General features: G+C 40.4%; 1 protein-coding gene across 3 annotated transcripts in view; it reads left to right on the forward strand.

Moving 5' to 3' along the window:
- Positions 1 to 21,280, forward strand: part of tapas — a 31,891-nt gene extending 10,611 nt beyond the window's left edge. For 2 of the 3 annotated variants that reach the window (XM_068373928.1, XM_068373929.1), the window contains 12 exons: positions 1,533 to 1,636; positions 2,010 to 2,237; positions 9,625 to 9,739; positions 10,025 to 10,152; positions 11,453 to 11,554; positions 13,308 to 13,421; positions 13,954 to 14,072; positions 14,190 to 14,299; positions 14,848 to 15,029; positions 16,815 to 16,963; positions 17,509 to 17,657; positions 19,545 to 21,280. In XM_068373928.1, coding sequence (XP_068230029.1) covers positions 1,533 to 1,636; positions 2,010 to 2,237; positions 9,625 to 9,739; positions 10,025 to 10,152; positions 11,453 to 11,554; positions 13,308 to 13,421; positions 13,954 to 14,072; positions 14,190 to 14,299; positions 14,848 to 15,029; positions 16,815 to 16,963; positions 17,509 to 17,657; positions 19,545 to 19,768 — 1,724 coding nt within the window. In that variant the 3' untranslated portion in view covers positions 19,769 to 21,280. The remainder of the gene's footprint in view (positions 1 to 1,532; positions 1,637 to 2,009; positions 2,238 to 9,624; positions 9,740 to 10,024; positions 10,153 to 11,452; positions 11,555 to 13,307; positions 13,422 to 13,953; positions 14,073 to 14,189; positions 14,300 to 14,847; positions 15,030 to 16,814; positions 16,964 to 17,508; positions 17,658 to 19,544) is intronic. The other variant, XM_068373930.1, reaches the window with a different exon arrangement.
- Positions 21,281 to 21,824: the final 544 nt, after the last annotated feature.

Raw genomic sequence — 21,824 nt, forward strand, 5'->3', positions numbered from 1 at the left:
TGGGCATGAATGTAAAGAGAGTTCTATATGAGAAAGTGATTGTACCAACTGTGATGTATGGATCGGAGTTGTGGGGAATGAAAGTGATGGAGAGACAGAAATTGAATGTGTTTGAGATGAAGTGTCTGAGGAGTATGGCTGGTGTATCTCGAGTAGATAGGGTTAGGAAGGAAGTGGTGAGGGTGAGAACGGGTGTAAGAAATGAGTTAGCGGCTAGAGTGGATATGAATGTGTTGAGGTGGTTTGGCCATGTTGGGAGAATGGAAAATGGCTGTCTGCTAAAGAAGGTGATGAATGCAAGAGTTGATGGGAGAAGTACAAGAGGAAGGCCAAGGTTTGGGTGGATGGACGGTGTGAAGAAAGCTCTGGGTGATAGGAGGATAGATGTGAGAGAGGCAAGAGAGCGTGCTAGAAATAGGAATGAATGGCGAGCGATTGTGACGCAGTTCCGGTAGGCCCTGCTGCTTCCTCCGGTGCCTTAGATGACCGCGGAGGTAGCAGCAGTAGGGGACTCAGCAGTATGAAGCTTCATCTGTGGTGGAAATGTGGGAGGTTGGGCTGTGGCACCCTAGCAGTACCAGCTGAACTCGGCTGAGTCCCTGGTTAGGCTGGAGGAACGTAGAGAGTAGAGGTCCCCTTTTTTGTTTTGTTTCTTGTTGATGTCGGCTACCCCTCAAAATTGGGGGAAGTGCCTTTGGTATATGTATGTATGTATGTGTATGTATGTATAACTAAATCTTTATAGACAATCTTATGTAATGATTATGAAGTGTAGGAGCTGCAAGAAAAACCTAAATTTCAATGACTATCAAATATTCGTTTTGGAAGAGTCGGCTTTGACGACGCAGTGTGTTTTATGACTAGCCTTATTTGTTTGCCTTGTTGGAAGTGCCTTTGTTATATGTATGTATGTGTATGTATGTATAACTAAATCTTTATAGACAATCTTATGTAATGATTATGAAGTGTAGGAGCTGCAAGAAAAACCTAAATTTCAATGACTATCAAATATTCGTTTTGGAAGGGTCGGCTTTGACGACGCAGTGTGTTTTATGAGTAGCCTTATTTGTTTGCCTTGTTAGAGTACTGTATGGTTTGACTTACTTTCATTGAATCCTACCACATAACTACACAGGAAATACTTAGTCACGCTATTAGTAATGTTTTCCTTGCGCCACTTGGCTAGTTATATAAATACGTGACATTCTTGAAGCTTTAGCTTCCTAAGTATCTAGCAAATTGAGTACTGTGTAGGTATTGGAATAATAAATTCAGTGTTACAGTACAGTCTGTTTTAATATTGAGGTCTTTAGCTCAGTCCATGTGTATCAGTTTGTTTTTATTAAGTACTGTACTATATATGTAAAGGAGAATGTACATTAGGTTAAAATACTGTTTAATTTAGGTTAAAAAGACTTAAATGTTAACTCCCAAAGGTCTTATTCTTAAATGAAGGTAATCTGTTGTACTGTAAGTAGAATTTTGCTTTTGAATTAACTTTTTAACTAATTCATTAAATTTGCATCACACAGGAAATGAAGCTACCGTTTGTTTCTTTGACCATGGAGACGAAGAAGACCTAAATACATCGCAGCTCTACGAACTTCATGAAAAGTTCATGGAGCTACCAGCTCAGGTAAAGTGTTTTTTAATGTTATTACTACAGAGTGAAAATCATATCTAATGTTTTAGCTCCATTATAATACAATGAATGAAACTTTTTATGAATATGCTACGATGGAACATGTTTACTTTTGAAATGCATGAGTATCTTTGTTTTCAAATCTTGTCATTTTAGTTTATAAATATTACTTGTCAATCATTTTATAATGACATATAGTGTAGTTTATAAAAACGGGTATATGCTTGATGATAAGGTCTAATTGTTTCAACAAATTTTGTTTGAAATTGATTACATATTGAGGGTTTTCAAGTTTTTATTTGTAGGCTTTTTTATTTTGTTTATACATAATTCATATTCAAAATTTTGTGCCTCTTGTCTTTTGCAGGCGGTGTGCTGTTCTTTGGCCGGCTTGGAATTTGGCGGAAAAGATCAGAGTTCGCTGACCCTTCTGCAGAACCTGGCATTGGGACAAACCCTGGTGGCACAAGTGATGTCTCGTGGAAATACTATATCATTAGTATTGTATAATACGACCACTGAGGATGATGTCAACATAAATGAAAAGGTTTCGGAACAAATGGATCTTAGCTTTGTGGAACCTACTCTTCCAGCGGTAAGTGTTTAAACATTGGAAAAAAAATCTCCCCTCCATTGTTTATTTTAGTCAATAGCAAACTTACTCCATTACTTTTATTGCCAGTTATTTGTTAGATTCAAGAACTCCGGTTTTGGGTCTATCAATGTTTGAAGTGTTGCTTTAATTGATTCCATATACATGGCTAGAATGTCAACTTTCTCAGTGAGGTCGGTAGTCTGGGTGGAATTTGCTGCGTCTGCGCTAAGGTCTGAAAGTTTTTTTTCCAAGACAACTATTTTCGCATCTTGTTCATTCAGGGCCAGATCTGTCACGTTCACATCTTCCTTTAATTTTGATTTGTTCCAACACGAATACTTACCTCGAACTACTTTCTTAGGAGTTACTGGTAATCTCCTCTCTACCGACCAGAGTTTTGCGTAGATTACCCCCCACCCCGCTTTCTAAGGAGGCCTACCCCCGGCATTAAGGAATGTGCCCTGAGGGTAGGCTTATCGTAGGTCGCTGCCCGGCTGGGTCAGCTCATCAGTAAGTTCTCTGGTCGCGACGTGTGAACACCTCGCTCTCGTTCTCTATCGATCCTTTGTGTGCGTTCTAGTGCCCCACGTGTTCCCCGCGTGGTAACTTGCGTTTTCCAGTGTACTTTTCCCGGGTGTTCCTGTGCGTTCACCTTCCACCCGTGTGCTTACCCAGTGTTTTCATTGATTCCCTTCGTGCTTGTGGCTTGCGTTGTGTGCATTATGGAGCAAATCTGCCGTTGTCCGGGGCCTAGAGCCGGTAAATCGTGTGGAGCGTTCCTCTCCAAGCCTGAAGTGGATCCTCACTCCCTTTGCTCCTCCTGTAGGGGAAGGGTTTGTTCGTCAGCAGATACGTGCCCCGAGTGTGTAGACTGGAGCGATATCCAGTGGGTACGGTACGGTACCAAAAAGAGGAAATCAGCGAAACGTTCCCCCAGGAAAGCTAGTGTTTCTTCGCCGCTACCATCACCCAGTGAGCGGTCCGACGGGGCCTCGGTTTCGCCGTCCCCTACACAAGAGTAGGGGACGAGGTAAGTCTGGTGTAGAAAATGAACAAGGCGTCCTTTCCCAGGAGCCCAGTGTAAGTGCAGTGCCGATTGCGGGCCATTCTAGGGCTAGTGAAGGACCCAGTAGTGCATCCGGAGAGTCGGCCCTTGTGCTCGGGGGGCACGCATCCTCCGATGACCCCTTGTGGGGTAGTAACGCGGTTTTGGTATCTCCGCCGCCCTCGTGGGCCTGTGCTTCTGGATCGTCGTTAGGTGGAGACAACCAGAAGAAAGTTCGACCTTCGGGTAACGATGCCTTCGGTTGGAGGCTCCCGAAGACGCCGGGTAGGTCACCCCTAAGGATGGATGTGGCCCTGGACCCCTGGCTCCCTGGCATGGAACGTTTTGAGTCGTTCCCGGCCCCCCTCACGGAAGTCCCCGAAGACTTTCTCCAGCCCTCGACCTCTGGCGTTCAACGCCCGAAGAAGTCCCCTGCAGTCCCCGCTACCGGCCGACATGCGATAAACACAGTGTCGTCGGGTTCATCGGACGTCTATTCCTCGTCAGAGGAAGAGGTCAGGGTAAAACACCGCCGTCGGAGGGAGCGGTCCAGGAGCGAACGTTCCCATTCGAGGTCACGTTCCCGGTATAGCAGCAAGCGCTCCCGCTCCCCAGGGCGTAAGTATAGGAGGAGTTGATCTCCCGGTGGCGCCTGGATCTACGTATCTCGGGACTCAAAGGTGCTTTGTTCCCCGGACCGCCGGTCCAGAGAGCGGTCGCCAAGGCTGCCGTCCTCTAAGCACAACCTTGACCCTCGCGTCCTAGCTCGCAGGAAAGACCTCTCTAGAAGGCATAAGTCCTCGAAGCCTCCGGTTCACCCCGCCCAGCAGGGGGAAACGCGCTTCTTGTCAGACGGCCTGGCCGAACCAGCCCAGCTGGTGCGGCCTTCGGGTCGGAAGGAACGGTTCCCGCTGTCGGGTCAGTCCACGGGAACAGCGTCCTCGGCACCTAGAGCCCTAGGGCGAACGAGAGTCCCCGCTGAACCTGCGATGCCTGCGTTAACCCAGGCCCCTGGTGCGGACATACCCGCGGATGAGATCCAGTACCTCGGCAGGACGACGCCCCTGGCACCAAGAGCTAGACGTACAGTCGGCGTGCCCGGTAACCCAGCTCCCCGGCCCCAAGCCGAGACCTCGGCTGACGGAGGGGAGGGTTCCCCGACGGAGGACTCCGCCTATAGGAGAGTGGTTGGCCTTATCAGAAGGCACCGCAAAATAGAGGAACCTACGGCTACGGACGAGGATTACTGAAGGTCAAGCCTTTTGAGGATCATGCAGACTCCCACCCAACCTAAGACATCCCTAGCACTTCCTCTAGCCCGAGATCTAGTCCTAGGGCAGGAGTATGTCGACAAGGTAGTGGCCAGCAATGCCGAGGCCCCCAAAACCCAGAGTTCCTCGAAATTGCTCCAGGGCCTCAGAACCCAAGGCAAAGTCTATGTGCCAGCAGGACGACGCCCAGGCCCCTGTAAGGTGGAGTCGGCCGTCGACATCCTGAGTCAGGGCGTCTCAGACGATAGAGCCTCTTCGTCCCCAGTCTGTTTCTCGCCAGCAGAAGCCTCCATGATGGAGGAAATGTCGAGGGACTTGGTGAACGTCTCCTCTTGGCTGGACTGCTGGGCTTCCACTTTGGTAGGGGTACAAGCCTCCTTCGACCCCGAGGACCCTGACCAGCAAGGCCTCCTGAGAGACCTCATTACCTCCGGGGGTAAAACCCTCAAGTTTTTGACGTATCAGTCGCTCGCACTGACGGCTAACTGGGTGCTCCGTAAGAGAGACACTGTACTGGCGAAGGTGTCTCGGAAGGTACCCGACAGGGAGGCGCGGGCCATTCGGAGCTTACCCTTGTGGGGAGAGTCTTTGTTTCCCCTGAAGGAACTATAGGCCATCATGGAGGTCTCGAAGAAGAAGGAGGCTAGCATCCCCAGACCTACGACTTCTAGGAGACCGCCCTACAAGAGATCCGTCTCGGATAGTGCCGCGACGCCCCAAGCCTCTACCAGCATTACGAGGAGAGAGGCCCCCTCTCCCTCCTGGTCCGCAACGCCTCAGCCCCCCCCCGCAGGGGAGCTCCAGCGCCTTCAAGCTCCTTCAGGTCGGGTTACTCCGCCTCTAGGAGAGGCAGATCAGGCCGCTCCTCCAGAAGAAGATAGAGTGGGAGGCCCCCTATCCCCGCCCAAGCCTCGGGTTGGGGGATGCCTCAGACGTCATTGGCAAGCATGGAAGGCTCAAGGAGCAGAGCCTTGGACAGTGTCTGTACTAAAGGAGGGCTACAGACTTCCGTTCTTAACGGAACCACCCCCTCTTATTCCGGCCAGCCGGACGGAATGGCTAGCTCCCAAAGAACCGTTAAAGAGGACCGCCCTTCAAGAGGAGGTATCCTCCATGTTAGAGAAGGGCGCCATGGAAGAAGTTCTTCTCCCAGGGCCAGGTTTCTACAGTCCCTGTTCCTGGTAGAGAAAGCGACCGGGGGGTGGAGACCGGTTATAGATCTGTCAGCTCTCAACAAGTTCATCAAGAAGACGGACTTCAAAATGGACACTCCGAAGTCAGTCCTGCTGTCCTTGAGGGAGAAAGATTATATGATGACCATAGACCTCAAGGACGCATACTTCCAAATTCTGGTCCACCCCTCGAGTCGAAAGTTCCTCTGGGTGAAATGGGGTTCCCAGATCCTGCAATTCAGGACCCTTTGCTTCGGTCTGTCAACAGCGCCCCAGGTGTTCACGAGAGTCTTCACGACTGTCTCAGTGTGGGCTCACGAACGAGGCATTCGCCTTATCAGATACCTGGACGACTGGTTGCTTCTTTCCGCCTCTAAGGTCCTCTTGGAGGAACAAGGGAGAAGTCTCCTCCAGTTTTGCTAGGATCTGGGAATCGTAATCAACCCGAAGAAGTCAAATCTATCCCCATCCACCAGAATGAACTACTTGGGAATGACATTAGACACTATTCGGGGAAAAGCTTTCCCTTCAGAGGACAGGATAAGAAACCTCAGGCACATCATTCAGCCGTTCCTGTCAGAGCACCCCAGGAGGGCGAAAGACTGGCAGAGGCTGATAGGTCACCTGGTCTCATTGCAGAAACTAATTCCCCAAGGGAGGGTAAGGCTCAGATCCATACAATGGAATCTGAAGAACCTCTGGTGCCAGCTGGACTTGCAACAGGTGCTAATCCCAGTCCTACCAAACGCTAGACCCTCCCTGGAATGGTGGCATTGCCAGTCGAACTCACTCAAGGGGATGCCCTTCGGGACCGGCCCTCCCGAGTTACTACTGTTCACAGACGCCTCCAACCAGGGATGGGGAGCCCATCTCCTCGACGAAACGGCACGAGGGACCTGGTTGGATGGGGAGAGGGAACTCCACATCAATGTCCTGGAGTTGAAAGCAGTCCAGAAGGCTTGCCTACACTTCGCAAGTCTACTAAAGGGAAACACCGTGGCGTTGATGTGCGACAACGCCATGGTAGTGGCATACATAAAGAAACAGGGAGGCTTGAAATCGAAGGAGTTATGCGATCTCACCATAGAAATTCTAGACTGGGCGGAGGAAAATCAAGTGGTGATGTTAGCAAGGTTCATTCCCGGAAAGAAAAACGTTCTGGCCGACGGCCTCAGCAGAATGGGCCAGATAGTAGGGACAGAATGGTCCCTTCTCCCAGAAGTAGCCAAGCTCATCATCCAACGCTGGGGTTCCCCGGTGATGGACCTCTTTGCAACAAAACTCAACGCCCAACTCCCAGTCTATTGCTCTCCTGTACCAGACCCGAAAGCAGCCTTAGAAGATGCCTTTCAGCACAAGTGGGACAATCTGGATGTGTATGCTTTTCCCCCTTTCACGTTGATAAGACAAGTGCTAAACAGTAAGGACACCCCGAAACCTAAAGATGACTTTGGTAGCACCCTGGTGGCCGGAGAGAGAGTGGTTCGCGGACCTAAAAGACCTGTCGAGTCAACCGCCGTGGCCTCTGTCCGTCAGGTCAGATCTTCTGCATCAGCCTCATTTTCTCAGGCTCCACGACAACCCACTCTCCCTACGTCTTCACGCCTGGAGACTATCGAGCGGCTCCTGAAGAAAGAAGGTTATTCTTCCTCCACGGCTAAGAGAATGTCTCTATACCTGAGAAAGTCGTCAGCCGCGGTCTACCAGGCAAAATGGGCCTCCTTCACGAAGTGGTGCTCTGAGAGGCACATTAGACCACTTAAGGCCTCTGTCCCAGACATAGCAGATTTTCTGGTATTTCTTAGGGACAAGATGGGAATGTCAATTCCAGCCATAAAAGGAGTTCGGGCCGCCTTAGGCCAAGTCTTCCTCCTGAAGGGCATCAACCTGGGGGCCTCGAGACATATAGCGATGCTTGTCAAGAGTTTCGAGCAGTCCTGCCCCCCACAGCCGAGTAGGGTGCCCCAGTGGGACTTAGCCAAGGTCCTGAAGATGCTGTGTCGTCCCCCCTTTGAACCCTTGAAGGATATCGTAGACAGAGATCTCACCCTCAAGGCCGTCTTTTTGCTGGCCTTGGCGTCCGCTAAGAGAGTGGGAGAGATCCATGGTCTGTCATACGACGTTTCTCATTCGAAGGGGTGGAAAGAAGTATCCTTCAAGTTCGTGCCTTCTTTTGTGGCCAAGATTCAGAACCCAGCAGTCTGGGATCCGAAGTTCGAGGGTTTCTCAATTCCTGCCATCCCTAAGACAAGTAATGCAGAACATTTAAAATTATGCCCTGTACGAACAATTAGAAAATACCTGGAAAGAACAGCTCATCTCCGACCAGGCATCAAGAGCCTCTTCGTTTCCACAGGTATTAATAAGAAACAAGTTTCCAAACACATCATTTCCTTCTGGTTGAGACAAGTTATTGCCAGAGCCTACAAGGAAGATGGCATAGCAGTGCCAGGCACCCCCCGGCCTCATGACATCAGGGGCCTGAGCATCTCCTTAGCCTTTGAGAAAAACATGTCAGTGGGGCAGATCCTGCGAGCAGGGACTTGGTCGAACCAGTCAACCTTTACTGCCCATTACCTCAAGGACTACTCGAGGAAGTCCTTAGACGGGTTCTCCATTGGAACAGTCATCTCCGCCCTCCAAGCGGTGTAACGGTAAAAGCCCCAGGCGCGATCAAGGCTAGCAACTGGTAGGCACAAGTGCGGTTTCCTACCTCCTACCCAGTTGCTTCCTTACCTCTTCGGGGAATACCGACTGATACCATTGGATAACACTTCTTCACGACTACGCTACTGGAAGGAACGTCAGGAGAAGTTTTTCAAAGGGTGAGTACTTAAGACACTAACGTGAACTTTTGTGTAGTTACCCTCGCATCCGCTTTCTTGTAGGTCCCGTTATCCCTGGGCCTCTTGGCCTCCACGTCCCGGGTCAGGGGGTCAGAATAGCACTCCCGCCTCCTAAAGTGTAAGTCTCCTAAGAAAGTAGTTCGAGGTAAGTATTCGTGTTGGAACAAATTAAAAATTTTAAGTAATTTTTATTTTTCCTAACATACTTACCCAACATACTTACCAAGAACTACTTTCGGGTAATGGCCCTCCCTCCCTTCCTTCCCAGAGTGCCTCTCTTCCCTTCCTAGCATTGTGCTAATCCAATAGAACTTACTGATGAGCTGACCCAGCCGGGCAGCGACCTACGATAAGCCTACCCTCGGGGCACATTCCTTAATGCCGGGGGTAGGCCTCCTTAGAAAGCGGGGTGGGGGTAATCTACGCAAAACTCTGGTCGGTATAGAGGAGATTACCAGTAACTCCTAAGAAAGTAGTTCTCGGTAAGTATGTTAGGAAAAATGAAAATTACTTAAAATTTTTGATATTACTAAATTTTTTTGTCTGGCTTCACCTACGCAGTGTGGGCATAACCAATCTAGGTTATTTCATTCATTATCAGTGATGGCTGTCACTATATGCACACTTATCTTATGGTAGAGTCTATTACATTCACATACTATTCATTATTTCCGTTCTCCCTCCATGTTATTACATATGAAGTAGACCTAGTGTAATGTTTCTTATCACTTAGGTTTCTCCATAAGAATCTTTTCAATGATATTCCAAGCGAGAAACACAAAGCTAAACACGAATCAGGGCATGTATAACAGAGCTCTACACAACACATCCACAGAATGAGTGCAATTTACGATTGCATGCACTACAGTCATTCGCAGCTCTACATCTATCCTGCTGAAGACTTTAGAATGAGATTTTAGATTGCCTAGCCATGTTGTGGCTGTCATTTGGACCAGTATTGATTACTTGTTTGCTTCTTGAAATAAACCTATTACATTGGAACTATTAGAGGATTTCTCCAGTTTTTAACCTTAAACTATTGTTTCTCTTTAGGTTGGTGGTGTAGCTGAGGTGTATTTAATTCATACAACTTCTACTGGGGATGTATACGTCCAGGTAGAAACGGAGACCTATAAAGTACTTCAGTCTTTATTAGAAATTGCACGAAGTAAGTGTGTACACTTTTACTCTTGATTCAGTAGTTGATTTATATTTCACCAATAATATTATTTTTGCCTACAAATTTAATAAGCAATTTGATGACAACTGTTGAATATGTACGTGTTCATGTTTGAAATATATACCTAATTAATCACCCCTTTACCATTTAAAGCTAACTAGGTGTTTCTTTAGTTTTTTACATAATTAGCATCTCATAATATTTATTTTGAGATTGTTAAAGTGAGTAACGTGATAGCAAGAGATACTACTTCAACCTTGGGTGTCTTTCTAGGCCGAACTGCAGAGATTCTTGGCGAAGATGCTAAGATTGACCTCACTCGGCTCTATTTGGCTCGCTACTCGGAAGACGGAGAGTGGTACAGAGCTGCTCCAAGGGCAAATGTTGATCCCAACGGCAAGGTATGTGGCCTGCTTAGCGTATGAATGTGCAATAACCAGAGTTACTAAGCTATGCATGTTGTTTATATGAATAGATGGAATATTTTATGGTGGCTTGTTTCATGTTTTAAAGCAATTCCCATTTATGTCATACAGTTAGAATCCCTTTTTATGCTAGCCAGACCCTCATATGCAGAATATTACCTATTAATTCTGAATTGTCATTGACCCATGCATGTTTTTGTTTGTGGAATGTATATATATATTTTTGTTATAATGTAATGTTTCTACAATTAATTTACATGGATGTGAACAAATGCATTTGCCTAGATGCCTCCATAGACTAGTGAAAGGCTCTCTTAGGGCAGTCAAATTCAAAAGAATCTGCTGTTGTATGAACTATTAATGTCATCAGCATACCACTTACCTCAGTGTACTAAACACTCATAGTCTTTCGTGACTTTTACTCTGCCAAATGGCGAATTTGGATCTTTATGAAGTCTTGAGGATTTTTATGTCTTATCGCTTTTTGTCGTAAATTCATAGTTTTCATTACATTGAATATTTTTTTCTCTAGTTACCAACCTGATGATAAAGATATTGCAGTATTTTGGTTATACTTAGTATGAAAAATGGTTTTTGTTTCATTTGGTATTTTAGTAGTTCAAGTTTAAATAACTTAAACTTATACCATAAGCTTTATATTTCCTTTTAAGGTATGAACTGTGACTAGTTTAGGGATGATATGTACAGTATACTCTCAGGTAGAAGAATATAGGAAGTGCATAAGGCAATCCAAATGGTGAAGACATATTGGTGGGTTACTGTATTTAATTTCTTGGATAATCGGGTAAAGTTAGGGCCCTGCTAAGAATTTCTGTCGGCTTATAATTTTTTGAACAATTATATCAGATTTTATGTTTACCATATCTTTACGATACTATTTTGAAAGGAAATCTATTAGATAGTCCTAGTAATGTTCTTCAATTATACCTCTTCCGTTTTAATGTACATTGATTAGAAATTACTCCACATTTTATTTGATAGCTGTTTGGACATCACAGGGAATGGATATATGATTTCATTTCTAGTTATTTGTAACCTTTAGCAAAAGGAGTGCAACTCTTAGGTGTACATGGTTTTATGGCTGCTACATATAGTATGGAAAGCAAATTGCATTTAGTTTATATTTTATTTTTAGACCAGCTTATTTAAGGATCTATATCCCGTACAACAGCAGATTTTACAAATCCAGTGAGGACTAGTGGTGTGGTTTGCTTGTGCTCGTCTGACTAACCCCCCTTAACCCCTTAACTAACAGGTTCTGATGTGGTTTGTGGATTTTGGTAACTATGACCAAGTGCCGGCAACCAGCATAAGGCCACTGGAGATGAATGACAAGCTAACCAAAATACCACACCAGGTAAACTTTTGAGTTGAAAAGTAGTAAACTTTAATTGATCAAATATTTCTTTATTTTGGCTGTATCAAGTCAGGAGCTGATATTGATGGAATGGCTGTCTGTATTAGCTTTTGAAGTTGCATGGTATAGGTGTGCCAATGATTTTATGCATTTTGTATGGCAGATACAGTATGCCATTGGAGTGTTCAGATATTACCTACCGTACACAATTTGAGTCCTGGACGGTGAAGTAGGTTTGGTCATAAATTGATGGATTCCTTTTGCAATGAATATATCTGTTTACTTGGTATTTTGTAGAATTTTGAAAAAAATAATGCAGGTGACTGGTTCTTAACTTTGTAATATGGTTTTTTTTTTCTAATTATTTAGAATTAGGGCTAATAAACAGGTTCTTTCTGAAAATTCTGTAGATACAATTAAAACTTGTGTACTGCCATAATTTATATAAGGCAACAACCCACAAACCAGAGAATTAACCCTTGATTTCCTTATCTTCACTAAATCTTTCTTTGTCAGGTAATAACTTGTATATATGTTTCAAATTTCTTTTTGTCTGTAGAGTATACAATATTTGCTGTGTTTTTTGTAAGGTGTCCTAGAATTTTGGGGATATGTAAGGTTTTTTAGAATTTTGGTTTTGTGTACGGTGGTTTAGAATTTTTGGTTTTTGTAAGGGACCTTTGGTGTTTGGATTTTTGTTGACATTCTCTTTACTAGATCTACTAATTTTCAGACTACCAATGCAAGCGTCATGGCGAGTCATCAGCTTTCGTCAAGTCTTGCTTTTCTGACTTTGTAATAAAAAAAAAAATCAATGAAAGTGAGCAAGTGTAAGCACACTAGAATTTCTAAGACAACCATAATAAATATATTGATTTTTACTTGACCAAGTTGAAACTAAATCCTTCTATACACATTAGAAATGTTTAATAATGATTTGTACTTTTTTGCTTTGGAAAGTAAAAGTATAGAAAAGAAATACAATGGAATATGTCCCTGTATAGATCCAAAGGTAACACATTCATAATGCCCCTCACACTACTTGCACATGCAGGAGAATCTCTATGCCTGTTACCTTTTTGGCTGGTCAAAAATGTTCAAAAAATTAAGTTTGATTTATATTCCTTATTTTATATTCAATTGAATTTAATAGCCCAATTGTATCCAGATCTACTAGTATCCCTTATGTTTAAAAGGGGTAATTAACAATATGAATATTTAGTAATGTTCATCCAATAATCATTTAATTTGATATACTGTATGCTCAATGTTTGAAATACCCTTTTACCTTCCAGCAATTTAATGGACTCGATACCAAAAATAATCAAACCGGAAAATTGATGCTGGTACAGTTAAAAGTATTGACTTTAGTGAATCGGCTTCATATGCTAGGTTTAGTTGTTTACAGTGATGAAGATGATGTTAATGCAACTTTTATATATTCATTATAAAATCTTGGTTAATGCTTTAATTTTTGTTCTAAAGGAAAAAATCATGATTTAAATTGCCTGTAAGCACCCCATTTGAAGGGAATTTTGTTAATGTTACCTGAAATAATCAAGCAAATCAAAAAGTTTTGAAAGTTTTGCATGTTACTGTAGATTGTAACTTAGTTAGCTTACGTACTTGGAAAAGCTGCAGGAAAATTGTATTTATTCAACTTTATTTTTCATCAAATACTGTAGATCATTATTAAGAGGATGAAGTTTTCAATTTTGTTAATGCCGCACACTAACATGGTTTGGTAACTTAGGCCTTGCTCTGTCGTCTCCACAACGTACCCCCTTCGGAAGGTCTCCAATGGACTAGCCGCGCATGTCAACGAATCATTGAACTTATTCCTGAGGATTCTCCACTTCTTCTCAAGGTGAGTGGTATTGGTCCATCAGTATGTGTTTTTCAAGAATTACTTAGTATATTTTGATATCTAGAGGAATTTTTTTTTCATTATTAGCGATTGTTAGGCCCTATCCCCCATGCTACCAGTTTTATATTTGTGTGATTTACATTATACCCTTTGTGAATTAACTACCAAAATTGTATACATGTGAATTAGCTACCAGAATTGTATACACAGAATTGTATACAATGTATGGATATAAGCAGGGCAGTAAATTCTTGACACTAATGTAGCTGTTCCCACTGTTAAAAATTAGAGAAAAATACATAAAGTCCCAAAAGCTGGTGTGGTTGAATTTAAGGTAAGGAGATTTAGAGGTTAGGTTAGGTTTGGAATTTGGCAAACAGATTGAAGGTGGTAGATGTAATTTGGAAATGGGAGTAAGGGATGTTTAACCTTAGGATTGAGATTTTGTAAATGGTAATATTGGCTTTGTAAATAAGATTACTTTAATAAAATTTTGATTAAATTATCTATATTTTTTTTTCTCCCCCTTCAGGTACATGCCACGGGCTGTAATGGAGGACCTACCGAAGTGGAGCTCTTCAAGAGGTTACCTGCAACTAATGAACTAGTTTCAATTAATGCCACACTGAGTATGGATGAATCCTTGTTTAGGTAAGTTGCTCATATCCATAGAAACTTTTCGATATATTCCATATTGAATGCATTTGGATAGTTGTGAAATATACCTTGTAATACGACTAATATTTGTAATTATTTTTTTTTTTAAAGTGCGTCCGGTGACAGCAATAACAACAGCCTGAGAAAAGAGATTGTATTATCTCCCACGCGCATGAAGAGCAGATGTGGTTCCTCTACCAGTATTACCTCAGGCAGCTCAGGTGAGGTCCTTTGATTTTGTAATATTTTTCTTAACTGTACTGTTTACTTTAGTGCAAAGCAGTTTTGTATTACTGATTAATTTTGAATCATATTCTGCATAGTAGACTATCTAATTGATTACACCAGTTGCTTTGTGTTTTTATTTATGTGCATTTTATCATATTTAATTTTGGATGGAAATGACAGGATATTTTTCTATTAATTGTTCAGAGATGGAAGCAATTAAAGGGAGTATTCAGTTTGAAAGTAAGTGTCCTAATGGTCTCAGGAATTAAGTACAATAAAGGCATTTAGCTGTTTTTTTGTTCTATTTACAAATGTAGAGACTTGTTGTGCTGTGCACCCTCTCATGACCTTTACGAAAGGTTGGTTACTTTCAGATGACATATTTATCTCCAGCTTGCTTAAAAAAAACTACATATCAGATTAAGTACCATTCTGTACCTTTGGTTACATAGGTCTGTATTTTGTAGCAAAGGTATATTTGTTTTTGAATTAAGAGTTTTTTAAGTAATTAACTTTGATATAACAAAATTGGTTATTACAGGTATGAATTCAGGACCCTCATCCATGAGTAGCCAACACGAACAAAATTCACGTGCATCGTCTCCTTTGGAAATGAGCAAGAGGTTTCTACAGCCTGGGTCCTTATTGCCAATGGACTTACCAGCTATTGGAGAATTTTTTGATGTGTACATCACCTATGCAGCTAGTCCCTCAAACTTTGCTGTAAGTTGTAAATTGATTTACAAAGTTATAATCATTAATTTAATTTGCATTTCCCCAAGCAATTATATATAGGTTTACTGTTAGAAAGGCAGACTGCAATTGCTCAGTATGTTTGTTCTTACACAGATACAAACTTTTGAGTCATTTACATGGGTGTACCCCTAGGTAGTTTTGCTACGACCATAAAGGAAGAAGTAAAACTTTATGGCGCGCTAATACCTCTTAGAGGCGACTCACTTTCTGTGTGCGTAGAGGACAGATCTCCCATTCTCTACGATCATAATTCTGAGGTGGATTTTCTTCCCTTTCCAGTACTTTTTCTTTCAGTGCGAGTCGAGATCAGTGATTTTTTCAGGTAGTAGGGGGACTTGCTCTAGCTTTGAAGGCCACCCTTGTGGAACCTTCATAAGTTGGGTAAAGGTTGATCTGCTCCTTTATGGCCAAACTGCTGTGGTAAGTTGTCTTCGATTAATTCACCTTGTGAATTTTGCAGAGTGGTTACTCTCCCAGGGGGAGAAGTGTTGTGCACATTGCAAGAAGAGAGCTAGAGGGATAGGTCGCCTCCACAATTTTTTTTTTTTTTTTTTTAACCATCTCCACTATTAGAGGCAACTGATAATTTGAATAATCTGTTACTCTGTTCTGTAAGGGCAGTCAGGAAATGCCTTAAAATCCTTGGAAGTTTTCTTTTTTCAAGTTGTGTGGTAATCTTGCTCCTTTTCATTCAGGGATTCACAGTCCTGTGTATGTCCCATCATATAGAACTGAAATAATTCTGAAGACATTAATTTATCTACAAAAATTATTTACTGTATAATTATTTGGTAGAGCTACCAGAGACCCTGCCATCTCTTGTAACATGTTAGAAATCTTGAACCTGAAGGACATGATTTGTCTAATCAACAAATAGCAGTACTATCTCGACAGGTGACTGGTCCCCTTCCAGTCACCTGTTAAGATAGTACCGCTAGAGAGTTACTGGGTCCCTTGACTGGCTAGACAGTACTACATTGGATCCCTCTCTGGTTACAGCTCATTTTTCCTTTGCCTATACCTATACCGAATAGTCTGGCCTATTCTTTCCACATTCTCCTTTGTCCTCATATACCTCCTACTATCTGGACGGGTGACTGGTGCCCTTCCAGTCACCTGTTAAGATAGTACTGCTAGAGAGTGTTATTGGGTCCTTTGACTGGCTAGTCAGTACTACATTGGATCCCTCTCTGGTTACAGCTCATTTTTCCTTTCCTACACCTATATGGAATAGTCTGGCCTATTCTTTCCATATTCTCTTTGTCCTCCTACACCTGACAACACTTGAGATTATCTGCGCTTCAGGGGTGAACTACTGTACTGCACTGTAGTTGTTCAGTTGCTACTTAGATCATGTATTTCCTTGTTTCCTTCACCTAGCTGTTTTTCCCTGTTTGGGCCTTTGGCCTTGGGCTTATAGCATCCTGCTTCTCTAACTAGGTTGTAGCTTTAGTTTGTATGAACCTCTAATGTGATTCATTTACAAGAGGCATGTGTCTATTGAAAGGAAAGAGGGGAAAGTTTCCTTAATTTTATTGGTAAATGTTGATACAGTAAACTAAGCTTCTACAGAAAAATTAGTATTAACATCGTTTGAGTATAGAAATAAAATGTTATTATTAAAATTAAATACTTTATTGTTGGTCTATTTCTAATAGTCCATATGTATGCTTCCTAAGTCTTTTGAGTGAATTCTAATAAAAACTGACAATATAAAAGTAATAATATAGATTTGATTTTTCCTTCTCGTAGGTGCAACCATGGAAAATGTCACGCAAAGTCACTGACCTAATGAATGAAATGCAGAGATATTATGCATTGGAAACAAATTTAAAATCTGATACAGTTATTAAAGTTGGAGGTTATTTTGCTGTTAAGCACATCGACAATAATTGGTACAGGTAAGTAATGATATTGAATTTATGGATAATTTTCTTCTAAAATATTAGCATGACATATGGAGTAGCATATTAAATTGTCTAACGAAGAAATTGTTAAAGAATTCTAGTATTGGATACGTAGGCTTGAGATTAAATCATCACTGTGAAACTTCAATCAGCTTTTATATTGTGGAAAATATGTTTGACTACTTATTTTAGTTATAAAAGAATACAAGAACACACTTTTAAAACTTCATGACAGTTTAATTTATTATATCCTGATCAAGTGATGAGATTACACTTTCTAACTTACTTATGATATAAATAATAATTGGAATATGCTTTACATATGTAGAAGCTATGAATATTTTTTATATACAAAATTCGTAATGTTTTTTCAGAGCAATGAACGTTTGCATAATTTTAGTTATTCATTTAATTAAAATATGAAAAAAGGTTTGGAAAAGTTGTGTGAATTTGTACAATTGTCTTTTATCTAGATAATTTGTTTTCTTTAGTATAAATATAAAATTTTTATATTACTCTTATTTACTTGAACATTTCAGAGCCTATCTCACAATGGCTAACGAAGGTATTGTCAGTGGTCTGTTTGTAGACTTTGGAGATTGTTTTGTAGTCACACAAGATTGTGTTCAGCCATTACCCCCTGTCTTCCGTTGTCTTCCTTGCCAAGCAATTAAAGCTAAATTAGCAGGTGAGTTCAATATACTGTATATTGAGTATGTAAGAATCCTTGGATGAGATTGTAATGCTTAAAGGAAATAGATTAAATTATGGGTACTCTTATATGTGGCTTTGGTGTTACTGTTTACAAAGATTCAATTGATGATACTGTTTTTAGAAACAATTGTTAATACAATTTTACCAATTTGGCAAAACATCTTTCCAGAATAAGCTATGAAAAATTAGTTTAAAAGCAGATATTTCACTTACGATGAAAATCTGATTTTTAATCTTTATGGTATAAGTCTCTTTTTCATCCACCATGCAGTCTTCTGCATGCAATAATTCCCTTTCTTTTAAGATCACGTTATATTCAGCACAGCATGAAATTAATGATGTTAACAGGATTCTCCCCTCTATTGCCATATATCAACAGCCTGCTTTCCAACCCCACCCCTCTTTCTCTCAAAAGTAGTGCATTTAAATATTAGAGGTTACCAAAGTAGGGATAATCCGCTCTGATATTTAGTTTGAAAATTTTCAATACATTTGCGAGTCATCGAAGCCAGTAACAGGTTCAGTACGAACCCTTTCCCTCATTCTTTTGTCTTGACTACTACTTTTGAGGGTGGCAATTGTTCACTTTGTAGATGACTCCTATAGCATGGTTGTGAATGTGGCCACATGGTGAGGTTAAAGAAAGGGGAAAGGTCAATAGAGAAAATATATGTGTGTGTAAAAGCAAGGTCTAGCATTTGAATGTGGGATGGCTTTCGCTCAGGTACCTTTAGCGTTGTGGAACAGCGTTGGAATAATTTCACTCTGATCATAGCATTGCCAAACATATGACACTTTTATTTCTCCTTGTCCCTTGGACAGGGTGGGGAGAGGAGTAGTCATACACTGGTGAGACGGTGACCTCGAGAGGTCCACTCGGGAACCATAATCGTGTGCGTGCACATCTAAAAGTTTAGCCGTTACTTTTGACAGGTCGCAAATACTAGTTTATTTAGAAAGAGAGAAAGAGAAGGAATTTAACTTTGTTCATAATTCTTGTCACTTCTTGTGACTTTGCCATCACTTCCTTTCAACAGTGATCCTTTTGTTTTAGCTGAAGATTTTCCCTTTGCTATTGAACCGTCTAGTGTCTAAGGAGTAGGATAAGTATATTTAAAAAAGAAAGAGGCTCTTGTTCGGTGTCGGAATATAATGTATTTCCATGGTGGCTGGAACAATATGGACAATTTTTAATTTACATTTCAAAAATGGTAATTTGCTAGTGGATGTGTAGTTCTCCGGCTTGATTTCTATCCTTTTCAACAATGTTGGAGGTTACCTACATTGCCTTCAACATTTGACAACCTGTGAAAGTTGTGGTTTTGAAGTCACTTTCGTGACCGCCAAGAAAGCACACTGCTTTCCAGAAGATACGGAGGCTGTGCACTATACAAAATAAGTAAATAGGTATTTTGCTTTATGCAGTATATTTATAAATATACACCATGAATTTAATAATGGCTGTCTTCTGAAAAATTTAATTATGCATAATTTAAGGTATGTACTTGTATCCTCTCTTGAAACCAAGTGAATGAGTTACTTTACCTGTCCAAAAATGTTCTTCTTAAAACTGCCAGATTCTCAATAGGTCTAACTTCTCCTTGATATTCATCTTCAGTCTATAGTGGTGCTTAGCTTCCGAAGACAGAGATTATGAATCGCTGATTGCAAAGAATTTGTTATCCTGGACAGTATATACAATTCTGTTCCAGAGACAGGCAGGAGAAATTTAGTATTAATTGTTTGACAAGTCTTCTGTTAATCATTACTAATTTTAAGATTTTTCTCTATTATTCTAAAGATAGGTAATCAAAAAATATCCTATACTTAGCTTGTTTTCAAACCTGTTTATTCATTCCAGGAGTTGCTGCAGCAAATCTCGATTGGCGACCTGAAGATTCTTATCGGTTTAAAGAACTGGTAGAATACTGTGAACTGGTTTCAATAATCACCAATATTGAACAAGACAAAGAAACATTAGAATACATTCTTTCCCTTCGACTGGTTGATACTTCTGATCCGAAGTTGGATGTGTATATTGATGAAATCTTAATAGCTGAAAAAAGAGCAATAAAAAGTGAATAATATTGTATTAAGGTATTTTATACTAAAGAAGACAATACATTGTTAAATTACTACTCAGTATTTTATGTATGGTTCTGTTTGGTTACCCCTACGCTTAGATATATACTTTATTACAGAATATATTATATATATTTATACTCCTCAGTGGTAACTTACGGCTGCTGTAGTTTAAAGTGAAACTGACAATAAGGTAGCTTTATTTGCAATTTTATATAGGATTTTTATTTTTTATAATCAATACTTTAAGGCGTAAATTCGTGTTCCAGTTGCTGCATAAGGGTCTGCTGCTTTGATGTAGTGAATCTCTGTGTTTTGTAAGTGATAGTTACTATAGTTTCATTACTGCAACACACTGGATGTAATATTTGACAGCTTGGTGCTCTGATGCAAGAAAGATTGAGAGCTGGATTTATTTCTCTTCATCTGTGGAACCCTAAAATGGTAAAGGACAAAAGTTGTTAGTGAACACATCTAAGCGAAACTGCTTAATCTACATTTACAGAAGAGGTCATTGTCATTTTAACTACTTGGGCTCCTTATTTTCGTTGGCATATACGATAATCTGCCTTATGTATAAAACAGTTATTGCATGTAAAAATATAAAAAAAAATGGCATAATTTAAAAGGTAAATTACAGCAACATATATTAACATTCACAACTTACTTATTGTATACTGTAATTTTTCTTTACCAGTATGACAAGTTTAGCCTAGTCATGTAACATTATTTCAAGGGAATTTTGCAAGTTTTTTTTTTTTCTGTATTTCATGTTTGAAATATTTATTTCATTTTCAAGCTGGATTTTGATTGTAAATCTCTTCGCCAAAGACTAAGTTTTTTTTTATCTCAGGTCTAGGTTGAAATACTTAATTTTTTACCTCTTGTGTCATTTCTCCATTCAGTTTATTTATAAACTGAAGAGTCAGTGCACTGGTTTTCTTTGAGCTGCAGTTATTTCATCCTTTTAAGAAAATGAAATTAAATGTTGTGCTATATATTAATCCTCGTTTATTTCCTTTAAGAATGGCAGGTTATTCTTCTTTTTCATAAGATGAGTTTTTGTTATTTAAAACCTTTTGAGATATATTTTGTAACCTGTTTATTCATTCTAATCATTTTGAAAGTAACTCTGTCAATGATAACATTTCATCATAGACCAGTGCTGCATCAGTTAATTGCTTTATTCACTGCATGCTGAAGTTAACTTTAATATGCACAAAATACATGGTTTATATATACAGTATAACTGGTATGTAATCAAAATCCTAACATTTACCAGTCCCATATACTTAGCTTTATTAAAATTACCAGTGGCAGATACCAGTGTTTCTTCCCGTATTCACAAGTAACACATCATGTGTGTTGAGAATAGTAACCTTGGTAAATGGTTTGAATATGAAAGTCCAAATATTTCTGTTTACTTACACGTGTTACATAACCAAAACATTATTTGTGATACGTTTGCTAACAAGTTTTACCAAATAAAATGGAATAAAAATAGCATAAACTATATATTTTTTCTTTTATTACCCATGCTTTGTTATATATGGTGATTTTATTAATTTTGTCGACTGTTAAATAATTATTTTATAAAAAAAATTCATGTCTTGTACTAAAGAAATTACGAAGATCTCGCTTATGAAATTTTGGTATATAATTACAACCAACCTATCTGTTTTCTAATATTATTACTATTATTATTTGCTAAGCTACAACCCTAGTTGGAAAGGCAGGATGCTATAAGCCCTGGGGCTCTAACAGGGAAAATAGTTCAGTGAGGAAAGAAAACAAGGAAAAGTAGAATATTTTAAAAACCATAATATTAGAATGATTATTTCTTAAATAAACTAAAATTATAACGAAACAAGAAATAGAGAAATAAGATAGAATAGTGTGCCCGAGTGTACCCTAAAGCAAGAGAACTCTAACCCAAGACAATGGAAGGCTATGGCACTACCCACAAAGCTTTTATTTTTTAGTATCCTCTTCCTAGAAGAGCTCCTTACCATAGCTAAATAGTCTCTTCTACCCTTACTTAGAGGAAAGAGGCCACTGA

Source organism: Palaemon carinicauda, chromosome 5 (assembly GCF_036898095.1).
Source record: "Palaemon carinicauda isolate YSFRI2023 chromosome 5, ASM3689809v2, whole genome shotgun sequence".
Taxonomy (NCBI): domain Eukaryota; kingdom Metazoa; phylum Arthropoda; class Malacostraca; order Decapoda; family Palaemonidae; genus Palaemon; species Palaemon carinicauda.